This window comes from Prinia subflava, chromosome 4 (genome assembly GCF_021018805.1).
Source record: "Prinia subflava isolate CZ2003 ecotype Zambia chromosome 4, Cam_Psub_1.2, whole genome shotgun sequence".
Lineage (NCBI taxonomy): Eukaryota > Metazoa > Chordata > Aves > Passeriformes > Cisticolidae > Prinia > Prinia subflava.
The window spans coordinates 39,628,616-39,656,132 of NC_086250.1; the positions used below are offsets into that span (position 1 = coordinate 39,628,616).

Sequence of the window (27,517 nt, forward strand, 5' to 3'; positions counted from 1 at the left end):
TACTGATGAAGAAGGTGGGTTTTAATTTGAGAGTTCTAACTATACACAAAAGCTCTTCTAGGGCAGGGAGCAACACTTGCTGCCAGAATTCCTACCTGCTCATGTTCAGTAGAGCAGTGCTCAAGTCTTCCCATCTCATAGAAAGGAGGAATCAAAGGGGGGGGTGGGGAAGAAAGTAATAAACTGACTAGGATTTTTCATTTTTTCAGCATTAATTTTAAGAACAGCAACAACAAAACAGACATGTTATCTGAAGTTCAGAGCAAGAGGGAAATAAAACCCAGAGGCTGCAGGTTTAACTGGTATTTGGCAGAAACAAGTATTATTTCAGTCAGAATGATCAGGACTCAAAAACAACCCACACACACACATCCAAGGCCACATGTTACTTTGCTTTTTAAAGAGGAGGCAACAGAGGGGAAGTACCAGTAAATATGAGAACAGCTGCTAAATCCCTGCCACTAAGTCCACCAAGTGCAGGGAGAACTTGTTCCAAGCCTCATTCTTGAGAATATCTGTTAAGGTAAATACAATAGGAGCAGGTATGGACCTTTAGTTCCTATCTTTGAGTTGAAAAATTTTAAAATAATCCTTCTTTTGAGGAAAGCAATGCTGTTTACATCCTATGTGCTGCTTTGTACACCTCATAAAAATACAACTGGAAGTAGTACAGCTCTCTTTTATTTTGTCAATTGCTATATTAGATGCCATATTTGGAAGGAAAATTATATAAAAAATAAATTTACATGATTGAAGTGCAGCGTTCTTGAAGTACTCGTAGATTTCAGTTTATAATTTTAGGAAAAAACTCTCTTGTAAGGATGGCGAGTTCTTTCACTGAAAAACAGAGCATGAAGTATTTTTGAGATACAAAAATATTTTAACCCAAGAATCTACAATGCAAGGACTGGCCAACCATTTTAATGTTATGCACAAGCTTGTTAATTGGTCTCAACTGTCTGTGTGCAGTGATGAAAAATACTACAGAAAGGTCTAATTTTACCAAACATCCTAAGAGCAGCCTTTCAGAATGCTGGTTTTGTTTTAGTGAGAGAAATTTCCTATTTCAGTTTCAAATATTTAGCATTTAAAAAACAGCTACAGGTATTCCTGACATCTTCTTTAACAGAATTACATGAACATAATTGATCAAAAAGCATAAACACACCAGTTTTATACAAATACTTGGATATACAGAGGGAAAACCAAACTTTCAATCTAGTGATCCAGTGAAAGTGAGTGGAATTTCAACACCTAACATGGTTAGATTTTTTAACATGAATAAATTATCTCAGTAATTATGGTGCAGTTACAATCTTTGTGAGTTTTTCTTCCCACATCACCAAAATAATTAACTGCTCTGTGGACACAACCACACTCAGAAATTCTGCAATTTACAGGGAAGACTCAGTTCTTGTGTTCCCACTTGCTTCGTCAATAGTCAAAGTGAAGATTCACTATGTAACACAGCTCAACCTTCCCTTCTGCCTTAAGCTTGCTCCCTGTACTGCACTGTAAACCAAAGTGAAGGTGACCTGCCACATCAGGAGTTTGTTATGGTAGCACATAAGCACACACCAATCTCTCAACTATGAATATTCTGCTCACTTACTGTTGTCACCTACTCCCTTCTCCTATTTTAGCCTCACAGTTCCTGGTTATCATACCACTCTCACGTCTAACTTTTGATCTATAAAACACTTTATTAGACTCTGAAAACTTAATGTAAAAAGTTCAAAGATTAGCCTGACAACTAATTAGCACAACAGATTCTTAATTAGGAGGCCTGTATATTGCTGCAATTAGAGTAGATGAGTTATACAGTAAGATAACATATACCTAATTCACAGTGCTTTTTCTACTGTATGGTTTCTCTCTAGTCATCCCACTCCTTTTCATGACATTTAGATATGTTGGTATGTTTAATTTCATTTATTTCTACTTCTAGAAGACAATTGTTACATTAGTATGAAGAATTTGGAGACAGAGAAAGCTACATTTTCAAAAACTTCTACAGCATTAGAATTGTTACTATTGAATGAGTCATAGGCTTCTTTGTTCAGGCCTGTCTATTATAAAATGTATCAATATCTCCTCTGCTTTTCCCAAGCTGCAAGCACATAAGGTGAAGATTTTGCCCCCACGCCCCAATGCTCACAGTAAACTGTCTCTGAGGTCATAAAAATGAATGCTTAATGCTTTTTTAGTCCTGTAGCAGCTTATGCCACGTACCCACGTAACAGGTTTCCAAAATATCAAGCTAGCTAAAAAATACCAGTTAACTAAAAAAATGCAAATTCGTATCTGACTTGGAAAAAAAAAAAGACAACTAAGCAGTTGCATTAAACAAGTAATAAAGCAGTGGTCCCCCATCTTTTTGTTATTAAATTCCCAAATCCAGTTCATTGTGGGACTGCCAGCTATCCAATTCTGGTCCATTCCTAAATTACCTCCACAGAAGAATATTTTCTTTTGTGTGCTCCCTATCTCTCTCCAGCTTTTTGGCCATTCCTGTTTGCTGTCTCACCAGAATACAGTATGACACTTGCAGCATTGCAGCCTACTGGTGGTTCCACGTGCCAGAACAAAATGAGGGTCTGGCAACACTTGTGTAGGTAACACCATCTATTAGTGCCTTAACAAAGCTGTCAGATGAAGGATAGGAGACAGAATCCACTGAAGAAACTTCCTTCATACTTTTATAACGAAAGCAAAGTTGAATCCCGAGTTCAGGAACCACTGAGCAGCTCTTGCTTTCTCTGCTCATTCTACCTCCATCTTGCTTCCTTCCAATCTTATGGTTTGTCCACCTCAATTCCAGTGGATTCAGTCTTTGGGAATGAAAACCCATGAAAACTGCAGAAAATGTCATGTTTACTGTAAGAACATCTGCAAGGTCATATTACTGGCACTTTATAAAGCCAGGTTAAGAAAACAAACTTTCATTCATCCCTTCCTGTATGAATGGCCTGTATGTCAAAATACCTGGAAACTGCACTGATACAGTAGAACTTATTTTAACTTGCATTACGAATAAACTGCACATGCTGTTTTACAGACAATATATATTTGTAAACTTGCTCATGCAAAATTAGTGTGCACAACAGGGATATTGGTTTTCTAATCCCCACATCTGTAAAAATGACATTTATGTCTGCTCTTTTTGAACTGTGCCCAAACTCTCTTTTTAATATAATGAATCTTACACATAATTCATCTGCCAGCCAAACCAATTTATGAAGCTGAAACAAAAAAGAATAAAAAGTTATACAAAAAATATGGTGCACCTGGACACTTGATTCCCACCTCCCCCATTTTTTCTTTACAAGTAGAAAGAATGAACAAAAGAAAAAAAAATCATGGTCACAAAATTTCGGCATTTTAATCCTAAACATTACAGGGCAAATGGATGTTGGAATTTATTTCCATACACTACGAGTCAACTTTTTAATTCCCAAATGTGGCCAAATCCACTAAAACAAGAGTGGTTAAACTCTGGACTATGGAAATACATTTCTGGAATAAATGCTAGAAAAGCAATTATGGGAAAAGCCAACTGTCTCCATAAAGGTAAATAAAGTGGAACAATGTGTAGATTAGATACTTTTTCTGTTTCTTACTCATAACCTGTCAATTCAGTGCATCATATGGTTCAATGTAATGGTCCCCATTAGACAAACATCTAACTAGTGTCCATTGATTCCAAGTTAGTGGATGATGAATCTTTTTGGATACTCTCAAAGATGGCTGCCAGCTCAGGGTTAGAGCTTATCTGTGACTGAAATTCACTCATTAATGGACTCTTCTCTGCTTCTGGAATGGTTAGAAGTGCTGCTACAGCTCTCATAGCAGATCGTTTTAGTTCATCTTGCTTTTCAAACTCCTGTTTCACCGAGTTCGCCTTAACCTATGGAAAAAATGAAAATATGTGTGTGACTTTATTCAACCCTCTCTCTATACCACTTTAAAAATGTACACTAAAAAAAAGTATTTCCTCACAAAATTATCTAAGCTCTTAAAAAAAACAACCAAACAAAAAATACCCCCAAATATCTTTTTAGCAGAATTTTTACCAGCAGTTTACAAATAGACTGAAGCTTCAACACTGCAAGGTAAGAAAAAAAAGTTGTAAGCTGCCAAGTCAATCACCAAATCAAAGCAACTACAGCAGCCAACTTTAGCTAGTAAAGTCAGTAAATGACTTAAAACTGCTATTATCACAGTACTCCCAGTTTCCAGAGAACAGAACTTTTTAAAGACATTGACCTTCATTAGAATAACTGCTTAACCTTCTGTTGTTAATCTCAAAGATATTTCAATGATACAAACATAAATTATAATTAAACGCAGTCAATTTTCATGAATTGAAATTCATGAATTCATAAATCAGGCAACAAATGACTGTCAGAGCGTGCAGGTGAATCTAGAGCAGAGCAGGAATGGAAGGAGACTAACTACAAAGATCAAATAATCCTGTAATATGAATGAAGAAGAGGTGGGGTAAATGACAAAAAATCTAACAGAAGTCTAGACAAAAAGTCTAACAAAACCAGGACTACTTTACACTGCCTTCATCAGCCAAATGCTTGTCTGAAACAACATCATCATCAGAAGTCAGAAAAACTCTCAGTATCCCAGTTTCACCATTTATAATAAAGTGAGATTTATAAGTTGCCCAACTGGCAGGTAAATTTTTAAGTAACAAAAGAAAAGTCATCAAAGGAACAAAGGATCTTTTAAAAGAAGCTTGCAAATCTACCTCTCCATCTGTAACTTAAATAAATTTAACACTTCTACAAAGATGCATTCATTTCTAATCTGATTATCCTGCCTACTGCAGCTTACCAACTATAACTCAGGAAACGCTGCAGCAGTACAGAAGTATTCCTTTAACACAAGTTCATTTATATTTCTACAAGAAAACACAAAATACTGAACTTAAACGGGCCGAAATACCTTAGTTGTACATGTAGCACGCAAAGGTTCGACGAGCCTGTCCAGTCTCTGCAGCACTGCACTTGGACACAGGGTAGACAGCCTCACCAGCATTAAAAAGGTCAGCATCTAGGGGAGGGACAAACCCAATTCAACAACAGCTGGCACGTATTTGGAGATGTATTTCCCACCATGCCTTTTGAACAGTCACACTTTAATGAAAATGGCAAATGTAATGAAGTATTCAAGCATATGAAGTAATATTTTTACCATTTCAGTCTATTCACTGTTAGAAATATTTTGACAAAGTCACTTCTTTCAGAGAGAAAAATGACAGCTAACCTTAATATCATAGTGATCCTTTAGACCATCTTCAACATGGTTTAAGAACTCAAATATATCTAGTCTATCCAAACAGCTATCCAATAGAGTGTACATGCACTCAAAAGCTGCTTTCCTTATGTCCAACCCATCATCAACTGTATGCTTAAATGGTCCCATTTCCACCTGTCAGTGAATAAAAAAGAAAAAGGTAAGTAATACACTTCTTTTAAAAAATAATCTACTTATATATTTAGTATTGTTTTTCTCAGTTAACTTACCTCTCTGATTAATTCCTTTCTGACTTTTGTTTCATTGTAAAGATGAGGAAGCACAGTATCTAAGAGGTCCCTTATCAAAGATGGTTTATTGTGGGCAGCTGAATTAAATGTCACTAGGGCTACTCTCCTGACATTGAGATCTGGGTCCTCCAGAGTTTTCAGAAAATCACCTGCAATCACATAGAAAAAAGAAAGCAACCTATGAGGGTCTTTTTCATTTGCAACTTTAAAAATATCTTGGCTTAGTTTTCAATCTTCAAAAAGACATACTTAGTGCAGGCATTATTTTAATCTAACAGACATCTGCTATTTCAGCATGATTACACAAATAAAGGATTAATTATAATCAATGAAAAGTATTTATATCATTGATATATAATATTTCATATAATGAAACAGTAGCAGAAGTAACACCATCAAAATAAATGGCCATTACAATGACATATAAACTTTTTTTCTGAAGATATATCACGTAAATTAATGAAAACTACCTTTAACCTTTCCTTTTCTCTATTTATTAAAATTCTCTCAAAATATGCATTAGAAAATCCATTTCAATTTCTGCAGTTCAGGAATTTGAGAACACCTCATAAGGAAACTATCGACATACTGATTTTTAACCCCTAAATTGGCATATACTGAGAATACCTAAATTACTCTAAAATAGGCCTACTCAGTATATATTAATGTAGCACCACCTCTCCCATCCCACCCTACCTTTGGGCATTTTTAAATTAGATTTTTCTATACTTCTATAATACAGCCTTGTTAAAATAAATGACTGCATGAATATATCCTCAATGTTTGTGAAGTTGTACTAGCAACTTCCAAGAGGAATGAACATTTTGTAAGAAGAAAACCAACAAGGTGTAAAAACTAAGTGACTCTTACATCCACCAAAAAGCTGGGTAACAAAACTCAAAATGACTGTGGTATTTAAAGCACTAGATACTGACAGCTTTTTGACTGAATAAAATATTTCCAGAAACCAAAGGGGCAAGGCAGCTTCAGTGGGATGGGGAAAACACCTACAAGCATAATTCTTGAATATATTACTTAGGGAAAAAAAAGCAGCATAGTGATAAAAATAACACACAGTAAACTGACTCCATTTTCCTATAAATAAAAATTTTGCTCTTCAGAAACCTTTATGCTTTTAAGCATAAATATTTTCCCTCCTATTAGGTTAAGAAGCATAGGTTATTTTTACAGATTTATAGACCTGTAATTAATCAAGCATAAAACATCCATAACATATTAAAAAATCTACAAAGCTTTGTTATACAAATGAGAATAAAAAGCCACAGCATTGCAAAAGTCTTGTCATACTGATGTTACACTGAAAGCTCTGATTACCTTATCTCTGTATAAAAATACATACAATTCCAAATGCTTTCAGACCACAAGCATTACAGAATCATAACCTATATTTACAATTCAAAACCTGGTAATACTCAGAATAATTCATACAAGTACACATGTTTTAAGTGACTGAATATCAAATATTTTCAAGACCACAATTCTTGTAAATACAGAACATCTTACACACTAAATACAGTACATCTTACTGTATCATGGAAAAGGAAATCAGCTTTTGGGTCCCATCCTACTAAAAACATTAGCTTCTTGTATTGACCATCACAAACTGAATACATAGAATTTTTAATGACACAATTTTTACTGCTCAGAATTCAAATAAATTAGTGTTAATAGAAATAACTGGCTACTATGAAAATATCTTGTAACTCTTCCAACAGTCATCATTAACAGCTAATTGTGGTATCTTCAAAATATTTATTTCTGGCAACATAAACAAATTTTAAATGTAATTCTCTTGCCTGAAAACATAGAAGCTGTCAGTATGAGTGGAGTACTTACCTATGCAGTTCTTCAAGAGTGGGTCTATGGGTTGTGGATGATCAGAAATAGTGAACTTAACAGCAGTAACCACTGAACTTCGAGCATATGAGGACCCTAAGATGAAACAAAAGTGAGCATGCAAGAATAAAACAGAACAACAACAGAATCTAAATCATGCTCAATGCCACCCATTCCTCTCAGGTTTCTAATACTCTTAAGAACAGCAAACAAGAAATGCTATTTATTACTAGCAAGGCAATACATAACTCCCTAGGGATAGAACATTTGAAACAAGAAAAATACCATAACGTAATAAGCATGTAATGTTATCTCCTATTAAACAACTGAGCAATAAGCCTATTAAAACAGATTATTTATGATCATACATAGGCCTACAAAAAAATTCTCCGCTTTACGGCAGAAGCACATGAAGAAAACATGTGAATACATTTCTTAATATTAGACTGATTATTGACTTATGCACAAAGATCTTTCCTAATTCTTAAAAACTTCAGAATCATTATCTGAAAATTAGGAATCTAGTAAATTATACCAAAAGGTCAAAATGTTGCAATTGGTTTATTATTTGTCCCTTAATTGCCTATTCCCTTTCCACTTCAACTTTACAGCTCTTTCTTAAACATAACATTGTTAACAGGAATATAAAGTCTGAAAGCAGAACACAAGCAATTCTTGTTGTGTATGACTAACAGCTTCTAGTAAAAACAGAAAACCTTAACCATCCATTATTGGGGGAGGGGAGCAAAACTTCAAGACACAACATTTTTTAATGAATAATTTGAAAAACTGTATCCATTTATTAACACTTATCATAAAGCCATCTGCTCCAATACCTGCAGGCATTAGCACTTCTCACCTGATGCCAAGTATCCCTTGAGTCGTGGAAGCAGAGTCTCTGGGTCTATCAACGTAAGCTTGCCCAAGCATTCAGCAACAACATTCCTTGTACCCTCTTCTGCACATTCACAGTGTTTCAGGAGTAAGGCCCAGATGTTTTCAACATATGGTTTGAGACCAATCACTGACGCAGAGCTAATTATTTCTTTCAAGGAATGCAGAAGAAGGTATTGCCTCTTAGGCTGGCTGGTTATTTCTTGTAGGACAAACGGCAGATACTCAGGAAGATTGCCAACACTAATACTGCCTAAGGCGTACGATGCCGCTGACTTGACTTCTTCACTAGGAGAGGAGAACGCTTCCAGTATTACAGACTTCAGCTCTATTTGTCCACTTAAGTCAATGTGATGCCCAACTTCCCCAAGAGAAAGCAAAGCCAAGAGACGAATGGAATCTGTGGACCTCGAGTTCTTAACGTCTTGAATGAACTGACCTACAACAGCCGGTCCTTCCTTAGGGCAGGCTCGAGTAAGGGCAGCAACACATTTGGCAATGGAATAGTAAGACTGCTTGTGAGTAAGTGCTGTGCTCTGGGAGTACACTGGGCCCGTTAACATGCGCAGTAAATCCATATAGCCTAAATTATTTGTACCAGTCACAACCAAAGCTTGGAAAAATTCTAGCATGGCACTAAGCGCTCCACCCTGAAGTAGGGGTGATCTTACCAGCCCAATAAGTTCATTGAGAATGGAGCCACTAATCTTTGACAGGGAGGAAGGATATACTTTAGCCAGCGTTGTCAGAAAACTGATGGCCATCTGTGATACATGCATATCACTTTCGCTAATCAGAGGTGGAAGCTCATCCAGGACTGCATCAATCATGGCAACTGTCAAGCTGTCACTGTAATTCTTAATTAAAATATCTAGCGCAGAAAGAGTGCCCAGCTTCAAAGCTCGCTGGTTCTTTCTCAAAAAAGAAGCAAGAATAGGAACTCCTTCCCCAAGGATTGGTCTCAAATCTATCTTCAAAGGAGAACCAGCAATCAATGTCATGGCCTTCACTGTAGTTAGCCGAGTGATCTCGTTCTTCAGTCTCTCTAGAAAGATCTGAAGTGTACTAGGCAGGTCTGTGCCTAGACTGTCACCAAGGCTACAAATTATTTGACCCATGCAAGATATTGCCCTTTCTTTCACCTCCTGATCAATGTCAGCAGCCTTTAATCTCTTGATTGTACAAGTAAACAAATCTTTGATGTAAGGAGTAGCATCAAAGGAAGTAGGCTGGTCTAAAGGACGAATAACCTTCACAAGTTGTTGGGTAACCAAAAGTGCCTCTGATGTTATCTTGTAAAATGGATCACCAACACAAGCTACAACTGGAGGTACCAATGCTTGAACATGAGGATGAAAGACTTGGGGAGAATGATTGCAGAGGATCACATACAAACAGGACAAAGCATCTATCTTCAGATTAGAAGAACTTGATTTGTCATTCAGTGAAAAAATTATCCCTGGAAGAAACAAAAGAGTGTATTTTTAGAGCAGATATTTATAGAGACTGCTAGAACACTTGAAAATTTCTGAAGGAAGGCAGCTATGCTGAATTTACACCTTCCGGCTCCCCATCCTTCTGAATGCTTCCAAACCCCTTTCATCACTTTATTCAACCAATTAGCTTTTAAGTTTTTCTCTATCAAAAGACATGGGCTATTCAATGGTTTATGACATATTTTCTTAATTATAAAGAAATTCTGAACCTTTAACATTTCCAACCTTACTTCTCACCCTTACTTCAAATTTCAACATTTTAAGTTTTAAAAGCTAAACTACGGAAAATAGTTTTCTCTGTTTGGATGGAAAAGAAGGCAGTTTAATTTTGTAATTAAGAATCAAATTAACTTCTTTTTTTTAATAAAGAAGAAAAAACCTTCAATCTTCTTTTCAAGATTAATGGAAATATATGACTAAAATATTTATATAGATACACATAATAGCTGATTATTTTGCCATTTTCTTTCAACAGAAGCCACACTTCAAAGCTTTTGCAAAAAGCCCTATCAGGACTTAAATATTTGATGTTTCAGAACTTCCCATACCATTTATTAATAAGTATTTCAGTTAATGCTACGTTTCTTGTACCTGGAACAAGTACAGGAACATGTTGTGTTAGGGCTCCAGGTAGCACATTTACTAGCTCAGTCAGCATGTTAAAGCAGCACTGACGAGTCTTCACACTCTTCTCCTTCATCTGTTTGTGCAAGGCTTTAACTATGTTGGGAACCTGCAATCATCACACATCTGTTAATAGATTCAATAGGTGGCACTTCTTTCATTATTGATCACTGTGAAGATATAAAGAAATACGTGCATCCTAACCCCGATTTCTCTCCAGAACTAAAGAAGTTGTACAAACACCAGGAAATAAAGATTGAAAATAATTGCTTTAAAGAAGTAATTTAGTTCTGAAAGGTGATTTGCATTAATAAAATGCAGAGAGCAATAACTGAAAAGTCACTTTAATAATTCACTTAGAAGCAGTTTTTCAGCATTATCCTTTTTATTTTGCAAATAAAATATGTTGCAGCAGATAAAGTTTTATCTTGGTTATTAGTGCTTATGTCTGGATACAGAATGCACAAAGTAACTTTTGCTTTGGCAACTTGGGTAAATGACATAGAACATGCAATTCCTACAGGTGAGTAAACAATTCAAATTAAATAAGCACATTTGTACGAGTCAATTTCAGTTTCCAAGACTGCTGCATTTTTTTGGGTCAGTTTACCCAGCTTGCTCTCTCTGTTAGTGCTACAGGAATAAACTGTGACTTGTGTATGAAGGAAGCATGATAAAGCACATTGAATGAACTATCCTTATGAATTTCAACATGTCTTCTCAAGACACAAAGACAGCAAAAACCTTCACAAATAACCTGACTCTGAAGCATTGTCAAAGGTGTCTCTCCTTGTTCCATTGCATCAGGATCACAAAGCCAACTTTGCACAGGTCGAGTTTGTTTCAAAAGAGAAAGATATGCATGAAAAACATCCGCTTTAACATTCTCTTCACGTTCTTTGAATCTGGCTATTAAAGCAGGAGATACAGTCTTGTAGAATTCTGGAAGCATTTCATGTCGTGTGCTAACCACAGCATCCAGACATTTAGCAGCTGCACGCCTCACTTTCCAGCTCATGTCATCATCATCACTATATTCATCATCACTCCCTTGAAAAAATAAATTATGCATATGTTCAAGTCTAGACATGCAAAGCATCAAGTTTTATTTTAAACAATTAAAAAGAACACAGTTGGGATCTTTGCATAAGTTACACTAAGAAACAGGTTCAAAATTACGTTAAAAACCATACATATAAAAAGCATTCAAAACAGCCTAACTTGTAATTCTGAGTCAGTTTTTTCACTAGTCTTCCACACATATTAATTTAAACTGCAAATAGGAAAAGGAGCTCCCCATATTTCCAGCCTGACTATTGATTTAAAGCATATTCTTTATTCATGACATAAACAACAAAGCAACAGTGAATACTAGCTGATCAAGATTCAACAGATTATTCTGTCTGCTTCTTTCTAGAGGTAAATCAAACTATACAGCATCCTCAAAAATAACAAAAAGGTATAAAATAAATAATATAGATTTTTTAGATCTTAAAGCAACAATTATACAGTTCACTCCTTCCTTAAGTAATGAGAATTTTATGCCCTCAGTTCAGATTACTTGTGTGTCCAAGTTTTCCCAAAGCTTACATCTGGCAATGCTTGCCACCATATTAGCAATACAATACCTTATGCCTTTCAGTCTGAAACGATTTTATCCTATCAAAACATACTGATTCTTTTTCAATCTATTCTGATTTTATGCATTAGTTACCAATATATTATAGTGGAGAGTAGTGAGAAGCCTTTCTCATGTTGTATATGTATTTTCAATTCATTAACTGATGTTCTCACTTCAGTTATATCATGCCGCACACTTCTGTCTTTTTCCACCTTTCAAGTATTTTAAAATATTTGTCTTGTATTTTATGTTCACTCTCAGAATTACTGATCTCCAGCAACAACATCCCATACTTTTATTCCAAGAAGTGAGTTCATTAGCCTTGTTTAAAAGAAGTATAAAATTTGAATGAAATTCAAATTCATAAGAATGAAAGTACACAAGTCATTCAAATGCTGGTACTCAGGAGTACTCCTACCCATACAAGTTTTCTCTGATGGCTGCAGGATCAAAAGCTCATCCTCTCCCCAAAACCAAAAAGAGAATATACCTTGATCATCATCATCACCACCATCAGCATCCATAGCATTTTCATCTTCATCTTCATCATCATAATTGTAATTAGGATCATAAGTAAGATATTTAAGACAAATGTTTATAATAGTAGACACATGAGGATAAACTTCTTTAGGACACCTGTATAATATAAAAATACAATCAATGTCAAATTTCTTTGAAGTACTACAATATTCCCAGAAGATTTCCTGTTGGACACTACTTTGAAAGGAGTAGCCAAGACAACATCAAGGCATCCATCTGAACTACAGAAATTCAAAGGGAAGGTCAGAATGTCACAATGCCATTTGTAACAGGATCTGCTAGATTGGACGGTCGTAAAGGACTCGGATATGCCTTTGGATACCAAATTTTATCACCACTGTTGGACACAAATATTATTAGATTACTTCCCATCTCTTATTTGCACAAGTAGCAATGGCACAGTAGAAAGTTTGTAGAGTACAGACATAACATACTGCCTAAGAGTTAAGTTACAAGACAGTTATAGGAACTGTTCCAGCTCAAAGCTTGCAGGAGTATTTTGTATGAAGGAGGCTGTCTCTTGACAGCTTACAACCAAATGACACACTATTAGATCTTAAGAAAGCCTGAAATAGGCACCCATGAATGACTTACCTCCTAACAAAAGATTCAAAGGCTTGAATGCAATACTCTCGCAGTTCATCATCATCTACATTACAAAACTTTACAACCAAAGGAATTATTTTCTCAAGATACTCTCCTGGTAAGAGAAAAAAAACAGCTAAGCAATTACTCTCACTGAAAAACTTCAAAGTAAGAGATATAATTTATCTATTTTTCTTACCTATTCTGTGACCTGCTTGCCTACTGATAGCAGCAATACACTGTATATAGGTCCTAGTTGTTGACATGGAATCATTTTTAGACAGCTCTGTCAACAGATGTTCAATGAGGTCAACAAAAACCATATTGCCACAACTCATAACCAGGTGACCAAGAGCAATGATGGTTCTTTTCCTCACAGCAAGTCTTGGGCTGGTCAGCTGGGGGAGCAGACAGGTCAGAATTGAAGGATGGAAGTTAACAAGCAGTCCTCCTTGCCTTAAAACAGACAAAACACAAACTCAAAACCAATTGAATCTAGATAACTTTGTTCATATACTGTAAAACAATCCTTCAAATACCCCCCAAACATCACAAAGATTCCAATCAAATCTTTAAATTTCAGGTTTTGAAACTTTCTAAGAGAAGAAGTGAGTTTAAAATATACCCTTAAAGCAATAAACATTAAAATAAGCTTAAAACTACAGTTTCTCAGAAGACTAAATAATAATTGATCTATCAACCAATTTTCTTCAGTACACTCACTTTTTCTAAATTAAGTTTCATCTATACTTAATATTGCCATGTTATTTCATATGACTCAGAATAATTTAATTTTAACATTTGGAAAACTCAGGTTCAAGCTTTCAGTATTTATGATCCTTCAGCAGCAAATTAAAGGAGGGATGTTTACCTGCTCAGCATATCAGCCATGATATCCAGTGCCTCCAGTTGAACAGACACATCCTCCTGCTTGGCTATAGCACTAGTGAGACGCCCTGTGATCTTTTTGCAAACATTAGCTGCTAATGCAGAACCTGAAAGTACACCAAAACCTCAGCATTGCCATAATATTAAAAAAATACAGCTTTTAACACCAGAGATGACATTTGTGACTATGGAAAGCAACCCAATCTACATAAAGAAGCTTTTTCCACCCAACAAAACAAGCTTAAACAGCTACTCTGTTTGCTAATGTCATGTATGCTCTGCCTTAGAGCTGAAAGACCATCTAGGTACAAAAACACACTAAGCAGGAGGGCTTCTTGTCCCAGAAGGTAAACACAACAGACGAACTCTGCTTTTGGAAGGGCAAGCAACGGAAAGAGAAAGCCACAAGCCTAGAGCAAGAAATGAAAGGACTATACCTAAAAATGAAGACATAAAGTATATGGTAAAGAAAAGCACAGTAGACAGAACCACTTCTAACCGCAAAAAAAAAGGCAAAATAAAATTATTTTGCACAAGAAGCTACTTAAAAAGTAAGTACCAGAAATACTACTCACACATTTGAGAAAAGGGGGAAAACTTATATCGGAAGTATTTTAAAATACAAGTAAAAATGTCTTTATAACAACTTCATAGTTCCCCTTTCCTCCAATTGTCTAACACTTTTTCAAGTAATTATGAGAAGGAACTCATGTCATGGTAACGACCGCCCAGTGGTTAGTACTCATTTTCACCTGCATGAAATTCTTCTAGTCATGGTTTGTGAATTTCAGTGTGAAATTAATACCATTCCAACCGATGGTAAATCTATTTTATATATATTATGGCTCATTCCTAACTACAACTAAAATTAAAACAAGTAAACAATCCAATGTGTTACCATGGAGGCTAAGAAAAAGACAACAATCTGTGTTCAAGCTGGGAGCAAGAAATAACATGCTTATTTTTATATTAGGAATATCAATTATATTGAAAGACTTTGCTACATTTTTGTTTGAGTTTTACCTCCACCCAGAAATCTCCTTTTGTTTTGTGTAGGCAAAAGAGTAAAAGCTTAAAACAACTTACTTAAAATTACGTATTTATGTAAAGCTTATACATCTCACTGCTGCTCAATAGAAGCAAGATTTACATGTCAATTTTCAAAAAGTATACTAGAATTAGAGCTTTTTTTTATTTCAAGAGATCTCAGTCTCTGAAAATGTAATTTCCGAAGCTTTCTTAATCACTCCTATTCTCATTCATATCCTACACTATGATATCTGAAAAGTAAAAAAGTAATGCTATTAACTGATGAGCTGTTCAATGTTAGTGACTCCTTTAGAGGAAAGACTGCCTTCATTTAAACCTGCAGGCAAGACTTTCACTAATTGAACAGGCAACTGCCAGAAACACAAGGTACTCCCCAAAACAATTCCTAGAAAATGAGACAAGAAATCAGATGGTTAAAGAAAAATACAGGAGCTGTAATCAATTTTAAAGTGTATTATCAACCAAAGACCAAGATGAGATTTAGCTATTACTACAGCCCAGATATGCTCCACCAGCTAATTATTAAAATAGAAGCTTTTACAACTTGTTACACTGAAGTTCATATAAGTTCATATTATCTGAGTTTATTTTCTACATTAATGCAATCCTTTAGTAAAAAAAAGTTCTTAAACTAGTAAAATTTGGCCATACAGTTAGAGAAGGAGAAACTGAAAGGGTATTTGTGCCATGTTTTTACCCTAACTGAAACTAGTTCCAATGCTAAATTAACTGAATCCTCTTCTCTAAAACCCCAAACTTCTTTATTTTTTGAATTAGTAAATGATACAACTACATGAAGTCTTTCGTACAAAATGTCTTACCACTGGAAGCTGGGGGAAGTTCTCCAATCACAGTTTTAAGACCAATGCTTGAAATGTCACGTAACTGCTCTTTATCTGAAAGCATGTTTGTACAGAGGGTATCCACAATGGTCTCCACTTGATACTCCTTCACTTTACTCACCAGAGGTCCCAGGCTGTATTAACAAGAGAAGAGTATTAAATTGGCAACAATATTATTTCAGTATTTTGCATTCAAGTCATAAACTTAAGGTTGGTTTGGGTAGCAATACAAAGCAGAATTTTAAAAACTGAAAACCTTCATCTGGTTGGACTGATAACTTCCTCCATAAATCTAGTACCAAAATACTCATTTAGTACACATTTTTTATTTGGAGCTGGAAATTCGTTCTGTATGGCTGTTCTGCTTCAGTCTCAAAACCAGAGTCCCTCTGGCTTCTCAGTTCACAACAAGATCTATAATAAAAATTAACCTAGCCAGAGCCACCAGTTTACATGCTTGACCATCAGTGCCTAAGTAATTCACAGACAAGTAAACAATATTCTTAATTACTGCATCTTTATTCTATACAACATTTGGATTCAGTCCTGGCTTTTTGCAGTAAGAAAAAGACAAAACACATCTTAAATGCCCAAACCTGTTGCATGTACCCCAGTGCTGCTACCCTTTTTTCCCATGCCCAAGAATTCACAGGGGCAAGATCTAATTATTGTAAAAAATGCCCAGGAGAAGTAAAGGCAGAAAGCAAGACATGCAGACAGGTGGAGGATATGGACAAGCAAGCCCTTGCACTCCAGCACTATGTGTGACTTATTGCACGACAGTAACCAGAGCCAGGTTCCAAGTTTTGGCATCAGTGGTCCATCGCCCTATCAGGCAAACCTGGAGCTTCCCTTTCAATGGCCATGCTCACAACGCCTGATCTCCCAGAACTCAGGACAGTGCTTGCACATGAGGCACAACACTCACATCTGGAATGTGCAATTCCCAAGGCAATCATAGCCAGCACTTTCCATGCCTTCCTTCACAAACCGTAACTGCTTGGTTTCTCTCCTTACCCACCCTCCTCATGTGGTAAACCTGTTGAAAATCCACTGGGGGGTGGGGGGAGGCAGGGAAGGGTGGGCAGAGAGGTAGCAAAAGCAAAACGTATTTGCCAAAACCAGGCACTGAAGCATCACTCACAACTAACACAATTTTGTTAATGCACAGAACTTGGTACTAATTTGACATTAGTCAGACTAGGGCACAGACATCTGAAACTGGTGCTTTATGATCACATCAATGCTAAAAATTCAAAGATTGCCATTTACTCAATTTGCAGAGTATTTAATGGAGATTTACAAATAACCTTAAAATAAATACACAACAATAACTTTGGGGTTGCATTTTTAGAAGATACAGCATAGAGATAATTTCGAGATACTGACTGGTATCTGATGAAAGGCATAGAAAGAAGCCGTTTAAGTGCACAGAAATGAAGATGTAATGGACAGTTTGTCACTTGCTTCAGCAGATCCTGCAGAAATGAACAGCTCTGACAGAGTCCCCTTCCTTAAAAGCAGTCAGAACTCATGCCCTAACCTGACACTGCCCTTTAATTCAAGTAAAGAGCACTGTACTGGTTTCTTTAGATTCAATTAAACTATCTCTACAGCCACTAAACCCCTTAGAGTAGGGAGGGGTTTAGAGGACCATATCTGCAATCTAATCTGGTCATTTTACTGCTTCAATTATGTTAAATTAATAAAGCATTATTAAAATAATTTCTGAACACTAATACTGGTAAAGACTTCTTGCCTCTAATTGAAAAATTCCTGATAAATCTGTACACAAACATCTGCAAACACAGATTATTACCAATAATTATCTCTGACACAGAAATACATCAAGCCATCCCTGGCTGCAGTTGAAACATTTTCTGCAGCTGCTGACAAAGCTCACAGCTTCCTTCACAACTTGATTTGACTCTTCAGTCAAGCTTTCCCTTCACCGTGATTCACTGACACCTTTATATAGAGTTTCTCTTCCAATACACACCACTGCCAGTCAGCGGCTACTTACGGCTCTGTTGCAGGCATCTACTCTTGGTGCATAGTAAATAGTTTTGCAAGCAACACAAGCACAAATCAACTCAAACAAACCTATAGAATTCGAAGGTACAATGACTCCATAGTAGTCCAGAGAAATTAAATTCCTTGTGCATTTCAGTCAACAGAATACACTATACAAGGTTTAAAACCCTTTGTTTTAAACCTTAACTGTTGAACAACTACTGAATTATTTTCATTAAATATGCTTATTTTTCAAATGCAATCTATGAGTAATTGAAATAACCACAGCAAAGGCCATTCAATCAGATTCATCTCAGCTAAGAATCAGAAACACTTTTTTGCTAATGTTTTAGAGACGATGAAACCACTGGAATGATATTAACACACACTATAAATTACAGTTTCTGGGAAGTATTAAGCCATATTTTACCTGAATCAGCATCTTCAGTCCTATTTATTCAACCTATTAGTTCAGCAAAGCAGACACAACAATTGTGAAGCAAATTTTATGAAAGACTACCTCAAGCTTTTCTGGCCTTCAAAAGCAATAAATATCACTTATAGACCTTATTATTAGTCCTAGATTACAAACCAATCTTACCAGGGATTAAAAATAAACTATAACCTTCTTGTAGCAAATCAGTTTTGACTACAAAGCTTTTGCACTTAAGTGTGTATTTTACACACTTGAAGGCCATTTTGGATAGTTTTAAGTGCTCTTTGGTCTTTTCCCTTTCAGTAGCCAGTAATTTGTGTCTAGGCTCTCTCAAAGTAAAAAGCTCATTCAGCTGCCTATGGAAATAAAAAGCTTTGTCTCCTTTAACTTACACACATTTGGAAATAAAGGTGTTCATGGCATAGCTCTGTATTCGGAAGCTGGACACCAACATATAATCAGTTATAATCTCCAACTGGCATATTTTAACAGCACATTTATTTACAAGGAAGAATTAAAATTCACAAATTAAAAAAAAAACATTCAAATCACTAGTATAGCCTGATGTGCAGCAGTGTATTACCAAAGCACACAAAATGCTTTAAAGCTGCTGAACTGGATCAGCCACGCAGCAGCCAATACATGCATCATCCTGTTCACACCAATGACTCAGACTCACAGCGTCAGGCAGAGCTCCCTATATTGAACTCTGCCCAGAGAAGTCACTCTGATAAATGCAGAGAAACTACAGCACCACAAGGGAGGAATCACTCAAAGTGCTTACTTTAATCCCACCTTTTTTTTCACCATGTATACATTTGGGTATGTTTGGCTTACTGGTTTCAAGAAACATTTCACAGTGTGAACCAAGACAAAATTCTGTGTATAGGTTTATATAGTAGAATATCAAAGTGTTCAAAATGAGAAACAGTTCATCCTTAATCTGCAGCACTGAACACATGAAACAATTAATGTGCAGTTTGGGCCAACAGAGCATTACCAAAGTTATCAGCAATGAGGAATAAGCAACTCCAACACAATACCTACACTTACAGAAACCATGCTGTTCGACTATCTCAACAAAGCCACAGGCAGTGTAACTACTGCTGCCATCAGTGCACAGGACACCATGCTGGACCACACTTACAGCTGTAAACTAAGGATGTGCTGTAAGAACAGCTTTTTCCACACTGGCTGACAGTAAAACACTCTGCGACTATCAGGTACAAACAATTTCTTAAAAAAAATGGAGACAACAAAAATACATTTAATATTTTACATGCAATTAAGAAAAACAAGGTAAACAACCTGCCATTACCAGTACAGGTTTCATCTACTGCCTGCAGCACAAAGCTTAGCAAATAAAACTCAGTTCCCTTCTGTAGGGTCAAAGATCAGAGCAGGCCAACTTTTACTTCAAGAGTACTAACGCCACTCATTAATTTTCATTTTTATTCAGAAATGAACTGGACAATCATTTTCAAGGAGCTACCCAGATGCCAATGAACCCAAACACTGACTTCTGCTTTGCTTTCACATCGTCTATCCTGCCCCAAACCAGCATAATGTAATTGAAAGGAGCAAGAACAAAATCACCAGTGTGCTTTGTGGAGATAATAAGAAAAAAGTTCACCAGCATTTTAACCAATAGAGCTCTTCTTACTCAAGTTTGAAAGAAGCAGCAGAGAAGGCAAAACCAGGAACACTGCTCACTTGTTGCTACACTTGGCTAAAAATACATACTGCTTTACAGTTGCTCTGAGTTGTTTCAAATCTGCTCTGTTCAGTGACCTCGAGAATCAAATATTCAAAGAGTGACTGTTATGCAAGGGTTTTACTCAGAGCGTTTCCATTGATCTACCTGTAGAGGAAGTTCTCCTAACAAGCTGCAACACTTTTCTACCCTCCTCAAGGAAAAATCTATCTCAAGTGCAGATTGAAAAGTCCACTGGAATGTCTTCAATCCTCTTTCTATGAGAGAGGGAATTGACACTTTAACGGGTCATCAAGGGTCTGATGAAAGTTACTGCTGATAGTCTCTAAAGTTCACCACAGAATTTAAATTAAAAGAGATCTAATCACAGTTTATACTTTCCTCAGCTGGAAGTGCCAAGAAATCCTTAACAGAAATACACAAGAGAACAAAATACTTAAAATAAAAAAAGCCAAGAAAAATATGCTGGCTGAAATTAACTTCCCAATAAATCAGGCTTACAGCCAGTGCTGTAGTAGATGGAAGACTTCAGACCAGCACGAAACCTACAGCTTACAAGTATTCAGCCTCTCCCATCCTTCACCTCCACCAATGCTTCTACCAATAGTTAAACTGCAGGAGGAAAGCACTAAGCCAGAATAAAACCAAGTCCCTAAACCAGTCTGTAACAAAACCAGGCAAGGAGCAGTGTGAGAAAAGGAACAAGGAGTACAAGAACAGCAAACAGGAAACAACCACAGCATTAGGCTTAGAACTGTTGTGAACTGTATTGTGACCACAAGTTGCTTTAAGAAGAGAATACTCTAAAAGAGTGGTGGGGTTTTTTTTTTGTATTCAAAGCATAGCTGTAAGTGATTGGGACACAAACAAAAATCAAAACCAAAAACCACAACTTGATGCGTTCCAGAATGTACACGTCCACCTTCTACACGGATGTTCACAATTCACCTGCAAACTTTTCCATGTCTCTTGTTCTATTAAAGTAAATTTTACACTGTTCCTTAACATTATTTGGATTTCTCAAAAACACTCCAAACTTGAAGGAGATTCAGTTACATCAGTTAAATCCAAGAGTTCTATCAATATATCAAAGTAAACTTTAAAAATTGAAGAACTGTTGATAAGAAACAGGATGTGCACACACACAGGAAGTCATCTATTTTCTCATTCTCTTCCCTTTGCAATCTTTCTTTAATGTTTTAGTAAGCATTACTTGTACTTTAGAGCCCAAATTCCAACACTGCCATTAAAGATTGTGATGTATGTGTCTATGTGCATTCATCTTAACTTCAGGACAGCTTTAGGATGTACATTAGAAAGGAGTATTGCATGGATGCTAAAATGTAACTTTCCCACAAAATGCTCTTGCACGCAAAGACAATTCTAAGCCTGAGCCAAGTTTTATAACAATATGCTCTTCTGATTGAGTACAAGCAATCTGTTTCAAAGCCATGAAACCATGAGGAGCTCAGACATTCCAGAAGTTTGAATTAACAAGGAACAGGGTATTTTGTGTTGTTATGAAAAGGAGGTGGGTAAGAGATGTTTTAACACTGCATCCCTGCTGACAGTAGCGAAAGTAGTAACAATTATAGTGCTAATATACCTAATATTGCTAATATCTGGCTTGAAGCTTGACATTCCTACACCAGTTGTCTGTGCAAGGTTTTGGTTACCATCACTTAAAACACTTCAGAAGCTGAAGCAAGCACTGCTTCTAAGTACATAAGCAGAGGTACACACACGCTTTTTCTGCTTTGCTAGCCTGACAAGGCAAACTACAAAGAAGCTGAAACAAACTCGGCTAGTCACACTGGGAAACTTCTCAAGCTCTCGTGTAGCAAGTTTACTTCATTCCATACCACATGGAATATAAATAGTGTATATGGAGTATTAAAAAAAATAACCTGAGCTCACAAACAAGAAACATTCTCAGGAACACTATACGCCTCTTAAGACAGGCCTTCTTTAAAGCACACAAAAAGTCAGAATGGCCAAGAAAAAAGTCATAAGAAATATAGCCCCTCTTCAAAGGGTGCTCTGGAAAAGTCACACCATATGTAAAACCTCAATAAAATGAGGAAGGGAGGGCATTGAGGCAACAGAAGTCTCTCAAAGGCAAGTAAATGCACCCTGATCCCATAAAACATTTACAGTTCCTGTACAGCTTGTAAAACCATTAGCACAGTATTCTGAATGCTAGTGAAGAGGTAAGTTCCACATTTGATAACAGAGCCCGTATCTTTACCATTTCATGTTTTCATCTCTGCTTGAAAACAATTCCAATACTACAACTCTTTCCCTGCATGTCATCTAAGGTCTCACCATCAAGTATCAATGTGGCAACTCTCACTGAATTATAAGCTTTGTGTATCTATTTAGCAATCAAGAATTATCATCAAAGAACAAGTGTGTCACTCAAATATTTCCAGCAAGGACTGCATGTGCTATTTGGTGCCTGAAACCCCAAATATTAATCCCCAGTATCAATGAAACACAGTTTTTTATGTTACAACAATTAAGGCAAATACTCTACAAGAACAAGAGTTCCTTTGTGGACATCAATTTCAAAATTATTTTGTGTAGCAGTGGTCATTTGAGTTTTCAAAAGTGCTTTATATTGTTCAGTCATTATACAGTTCTTTACCTCATAGAAAAAAAATACCTACCATTTGACAGCTAAGTTTTGCACTTCACCATTTTTATCTTCCAGTAATTTCAAAATCATCTTCACCACCTTTCTCTCACTGTCATCATCCAGCTTGATAGAATCTTTCTGTAGTTCTGTCATCAAGTCATTAGTAGCCATAAACCTGACAAAAGATGTGAGATAATTATTGCTAAAGGGATATGGGTTATTCACAGTGCTCAGGATTCAAGATTCTCAGTTCCCATAATTTGTTATCAAACAAATCATATTTAACACCGAATTACTGTTGTCTGTTTTGTCATGCAAGTAGCATTTACAAAACAGAAAAAGGAAGAGAAACTGTATTTGAAAATGACAATAACTTTTGACTTAGGTCATCAACTTTCTCTTATGAGAACAGCTACATATTTTATATCCAGCATTTATATTATATTCCACACAATCTCCACAAAGAAAAACTGATACTTTCACAGATTTTAAATGGTCCTTTCATAAGCTATGCTGATGTTGTAAAAAACAAGGAGTTTTTTTAAACTTTGTTAAAAAAATTGATCTCTGCTCTGAGTTTATTTTAAAACAAGTTTTAAGCAAAAAGAAAAATATAGCTTCCCATACATTCTCCCACAAAATTCACAAAAGCCAAACTTTAATTAATGAAGGGAGAAGTAAAAGTTAAGCTCATGTTCCATGTGGTTTTCATTTTCTTGCCTTGTACAGACTAGTTTATTTACAGTCCAGAAAACAGCTGATCACATTTATCCAGCCCACAATACAGGGTGCCACAGTAAGGAACAAAATTAATTCTTGACAGATCAAGCAAATAAAATCATCTTTCATATAAATTAATTTACTATTTAATAACAGTCAGATCCTCCAATAGAAGAACATACTGAAAAATTACTTTCCAAAAATATTGCCTTTATGCCTTCTGTTTCTTTTCCTGCTGAAGCCTGTTTCACAATCCATTTTTCTTTGGTAAGTGCCCTCTCTTCCCAGAAGCAGCAATACAGATGTAATACTCAATTACAAATCCCATGGGCTGCAGTACTGACACCAACCCCCATCCAAAACTCCCAACAAGCGTTTGCAGTTAACCAGTTAAGGGTGACATTGGGACTTCGGGCACATCAGCCTCAAGCAGACATCACTTTAGCTCAGGGCATGCTTGGAAGCTTATCTCTGCAGCTTGACGTGCCAGACACTACTTTTTACTGAAAACAAAAGCCAGGACTCTGCATAATCTTAGTGTGCATCACAAATGCCAGATGCCTAACCTCACACAATGGACCTCAACTTGTCCTGTCTTTTAATAATTCCACTCTAATGGTCTCACAGTGTTTCTCAGATAAGATTTCACCCCTTTTTCACTCACTCCAACAGTCTCACTGAAGCAAGCCTGCAGTCTGACAGGAACCAGACGAGCACAAAAGCAGGCTGTGGATGCAAAGCATCAGCTTTTAAGCACAGTAATGAAAAAGGCTACTTGGTTAAGTAAAGGTAACAGATAGGACCTAATTTAAGGATATACATGATATCATACCCTACTAGAACACTCAAAAACTGTCTCCAAGTTACTGCTGTGTTTATCTAGTTTTCTTAAAAACTGAACAGCCTCCCCTCACTTCCTTGCTCAACAGCTCCTATTTCCTAGCCTTAGAAGTTTATGTTCACTCATCACCAACTCCTCAGGTCCTAAACTAAGGAGAGCATGCAAATCCTCGGTGCACCAGCAGCCTCTGCACTGAACTACAACAGAGTTCTCCTGGTAGACTCCTCCACTGAAACACGCAAACCAACCCAAACACCACAATGAGGTGGGGAGACCAGGCAGCTTTAGTGTGAAGTAACTGGTATTTAGAAACAGTTTTAAGTACTTTCAAGGTGACTTTTAGTCACAACTCCGTGCACACCAAACCTGCTGTGGTGCAAAGCAGGCAGTGTGTCAGCAGCTCCGCACACTCTGCACTCAGGGCATTCTCCTGCTGCAGTGAGGACGCTCCTTCTCCCACAGCCACACTGGAAGCTGCTGCCTTACCTGACTGCCCGTTTCAGAACTGTAGCCCAAGTGGACAATAAAACTGCAAGTACGTACATCCTCCAAGAAGTACCTACTCCAGCTCTGCATCGCACAGGCCAGCTTATCCAAAAAAGGAGGATTACATCTTATAGTAGACTGCCTGCTTCAACAGTTGTTTTACACTCTGCTCCCTGATACCAACAAGGTAACTACACTGTCCCTATGCAAACAGATGTGATCTAAGAATAAATGCACTTACAATTACTAGAACTAAATACTATTTTATCCTTTATGCAGATACACAACACACATAAAGTTTCATAAAATGTTACTCCATAACAGCCAGTTGGTAAAGGTCTATCATCATTCTTATTTTTATGGTTTGTAAAGTTAGATTTTAATCTATTTCAAGATTTTTTTTTAATATTTGAGAATTTCAAAGCTGTACAAAGCTACTAGAACTGATAATTTTTGAAGTGTGTTCTACTAAAGGAACTACACAAAAAGTTTTAATTACACACAACTGAGAGGAAAAAAGTGTTTGCTACAATTGCACTGGACTGTTATAACCTACCCCTTCTACACAGAAAGTTTTTAACTCATAAAAATCAGTATTTAGCACAAATCCACTGGAACTTTCTGTAGGTTGTCCTCCTCATAAGTACAAAATGGAAATTTCACTTAATCACAAGAAACAAATTAGCATGAAAAAGTAAAAAAGTTTGTAACATTTAGAGGAAAAAAAATTCAGTCTTGTTTCAGAACAATTAAAAGTAATCGGGCAATTTTAGTTTGTCTCTTTTTAGCGCAATCAGGTTTTTTTATTATTTCCAAATTTTCTAGTCTGAACTCTCCAGGTAACATTGCTTTTAAAATTTGGAAGAAATTGACACAAAAATCCCAGATCAAATTCATGTCCAGTGCTAAAACATTTTGTCAAAACCTAACAAGATTATTCAAAACCCAACTCTATATATCACCACCTCTGTTTTCCTTTAGATTTTAATATATTAAGAGGAAATTTGTTTGGATGTCCTCTACTTTTAATCATAAACTAAACGCTGTGATGCTGCAGCAAAGTAACAAAACACAAGTGCATTTTATAGCTTTTCTCTGTTTGTATTGATATACTAATTGACAGTAAAGTTTTCAAACTTGAATTTCTGGTTGCACTAAATACCAGAACAATGTAATTCTTTTTAACCTAATGCTTTGCCAGAGGTACTGTATAAATGTGTTATCTCTGCTGTTTTTTAACAGTTTCCTTGTATTATTTCATTTTCTGACAATTTGCATTTTATCTGCTACTAATTTATTAAAAAGCAAGCAAATGATCCAATGAAAAGCAGAGCTCCTATGACAGATCCTGAACTCAAAACTGAATTCCAGTCTTGCCCCCATAGGACTTAACTGAATTTTCTCTCTGGATGCACAGGGGCAGTACCAAACTGCATTAGGAGCACAAAACCCCACTGTCTAAAAGATGCAGCACCCAGAAGGATGAGAGCCTAGGATCACGGAATCATCTGGGTTGAAAGGGAGCTCTGCAGATCATCCAGTCCAACTCCTCAGAGAAAACAGGGTAACCTAGAGCAGGTGACACAGGGACAAGTCCAGGTAGGGTTTCAAAGTCTCCAGAGAGGGAGACCCCATGACCTCCCTGGGCAGCCTGTTCCAGTGCTCTGCCACCCTCAGTGTAACAAAGCTCTTCCTCATGGTGAGGTGAAACTTATTGTGGTTTAGTTTATGGCCATTCCTCTGAGTCCTGTCTCTGGGCACCACTGAAAAGAGCCTGGCACCATCCTCTTGGCACCGACCTTCGAAATAACTACATGCATTAATGAGGTCTCTGTTCTCTAGACTAAACACACCCAGCTCCCTCAGTCTCTCCTCATAAGGGGGATGCTCCAGTCCCTTTATCCCAGTGGCCCTTCACTGCACCCTCTTGAGTGTGCCGTGCTGGCTGTACCTTCCTGCCTCTATTCGCAGAATCACAGGATCTATGTTTTCTGAAGTTGGGAAGAAAGGAGGGAGGTCACCTCACCCGACCTCTGCAGCTCAAGGCAGGGTCAGCGACAGCTGGTTGCTCAGGGCTTCGTCCCTTCGCCTTCTGAGCATCTGCGAGGTCAGGCATTCAGACCTCCACCCTGGCCCGTCTCCACGCGAGCCAGCAACCCTGGCGGCCGCTCGGCTTCTCCCAGCTGCTGCAAATCTCTGCCCACGACGCGTGGAGGCCGCGGCGGTCCCCGCACCGCCGCGCCCCATCCCTCACGGGCAGCGAGGAGGGGACTCCCCTCACGGGAACTTTCTTCCCGAGCTAGCACCGGCAGATTCACGCCCAGCCCGGGCCCGCGGCACCGGCCCCGCCGCCGGGCACCTGCCCCCGCCCGGGCCGCCGCGGCACCAGGCCCGGGGCCGGCCCGCAGGCGGCCGCAGCGGCAGCGCGGGCGCGGAGCCGGCGGAGGGCGCGGAGGGCCGGCGGCGGCGGATCCCACCTGAAGTCCTTGTCGCTGGATGTCATTTTCTCCAGCAGGTTGGAGATGTGGTACGAGGCGCTCGCCATGTTGACGGACCCGGCCGGGGCACGGGGAGGAGGGAACGGAGGAGAGCAGAAGGCGGCGGCGGCGGCGTCTTCCCGGCCTCGCCGGCTCCACTTCGCCCGCGGCTGCAGGGGCCGGGCCGGGCCGGGCCGGGGGCGGCGGGGCGGGGGCGGCAGCTGCGGCGGACGCGGC

General features: G+C 37.6%; 1 protein-coding gene across 1 annotated transcript; it reads right to left on the bottom strand.

Moving 5' to 3' along the window:
- Nucleotides 1-27,517, bottom strand: CAND1 (cullin associated and neddylation dissociated 1). The gene is made up of 15 exons (XM_063396513.1): nt 27,281-27,517; nt 22,788-22,931; nt 15,935-16,089; nt 14,047-14,170; nt 13,375-13,631; nt 13,185-13,290; nt 12,541-12,686; nt 11,187-11,479; nt 10,397-10,538; nt 8,275-9,768; nt 7,416-7,511; nt 5,538-5,707; nt 5,278-5,442; nt 4,957-5,064; nt 1-3,907 (listed from the first exon to the last, which is right to left on the bottom strand). The coding sequence occupies exons 1-15, from the start codon at nt 27,346-27,348 to the stop codon at nt 3,683-3,685; spliced, it is 3,693 nt and encodes a 1,230-aa protein (XP_063252583.1). The 5' UTR covers nt 27,349-27,517; the 3' UTR covers nt 1-3,682.

Excerpts from the sequence above, each read along its gene's own strand:
- CAND1 (XM_063396513.1), bottom strand. The coding sequence starts at position 27,348 with ATGGCGAGCGCCTCGTACCACATCTCCAACCTGCTGGAGAAAATGACA. Across the intron at positions 13,291-13,374 it reads GCAAGCAGGTCACAGAATAG|GAGAGTATCTTGAGAAAATA; the intron begins GTAAGAAAAATA and ends TTCTCTTACCAG. Across the intron at positions 9,769-10,396 it reads TGTTCCTGTACTTGTTCCAG|GGATAATTTTTTCACTGAAT; the intron begins GTACAAGAAACG and ends TGTTTCTTCCAG.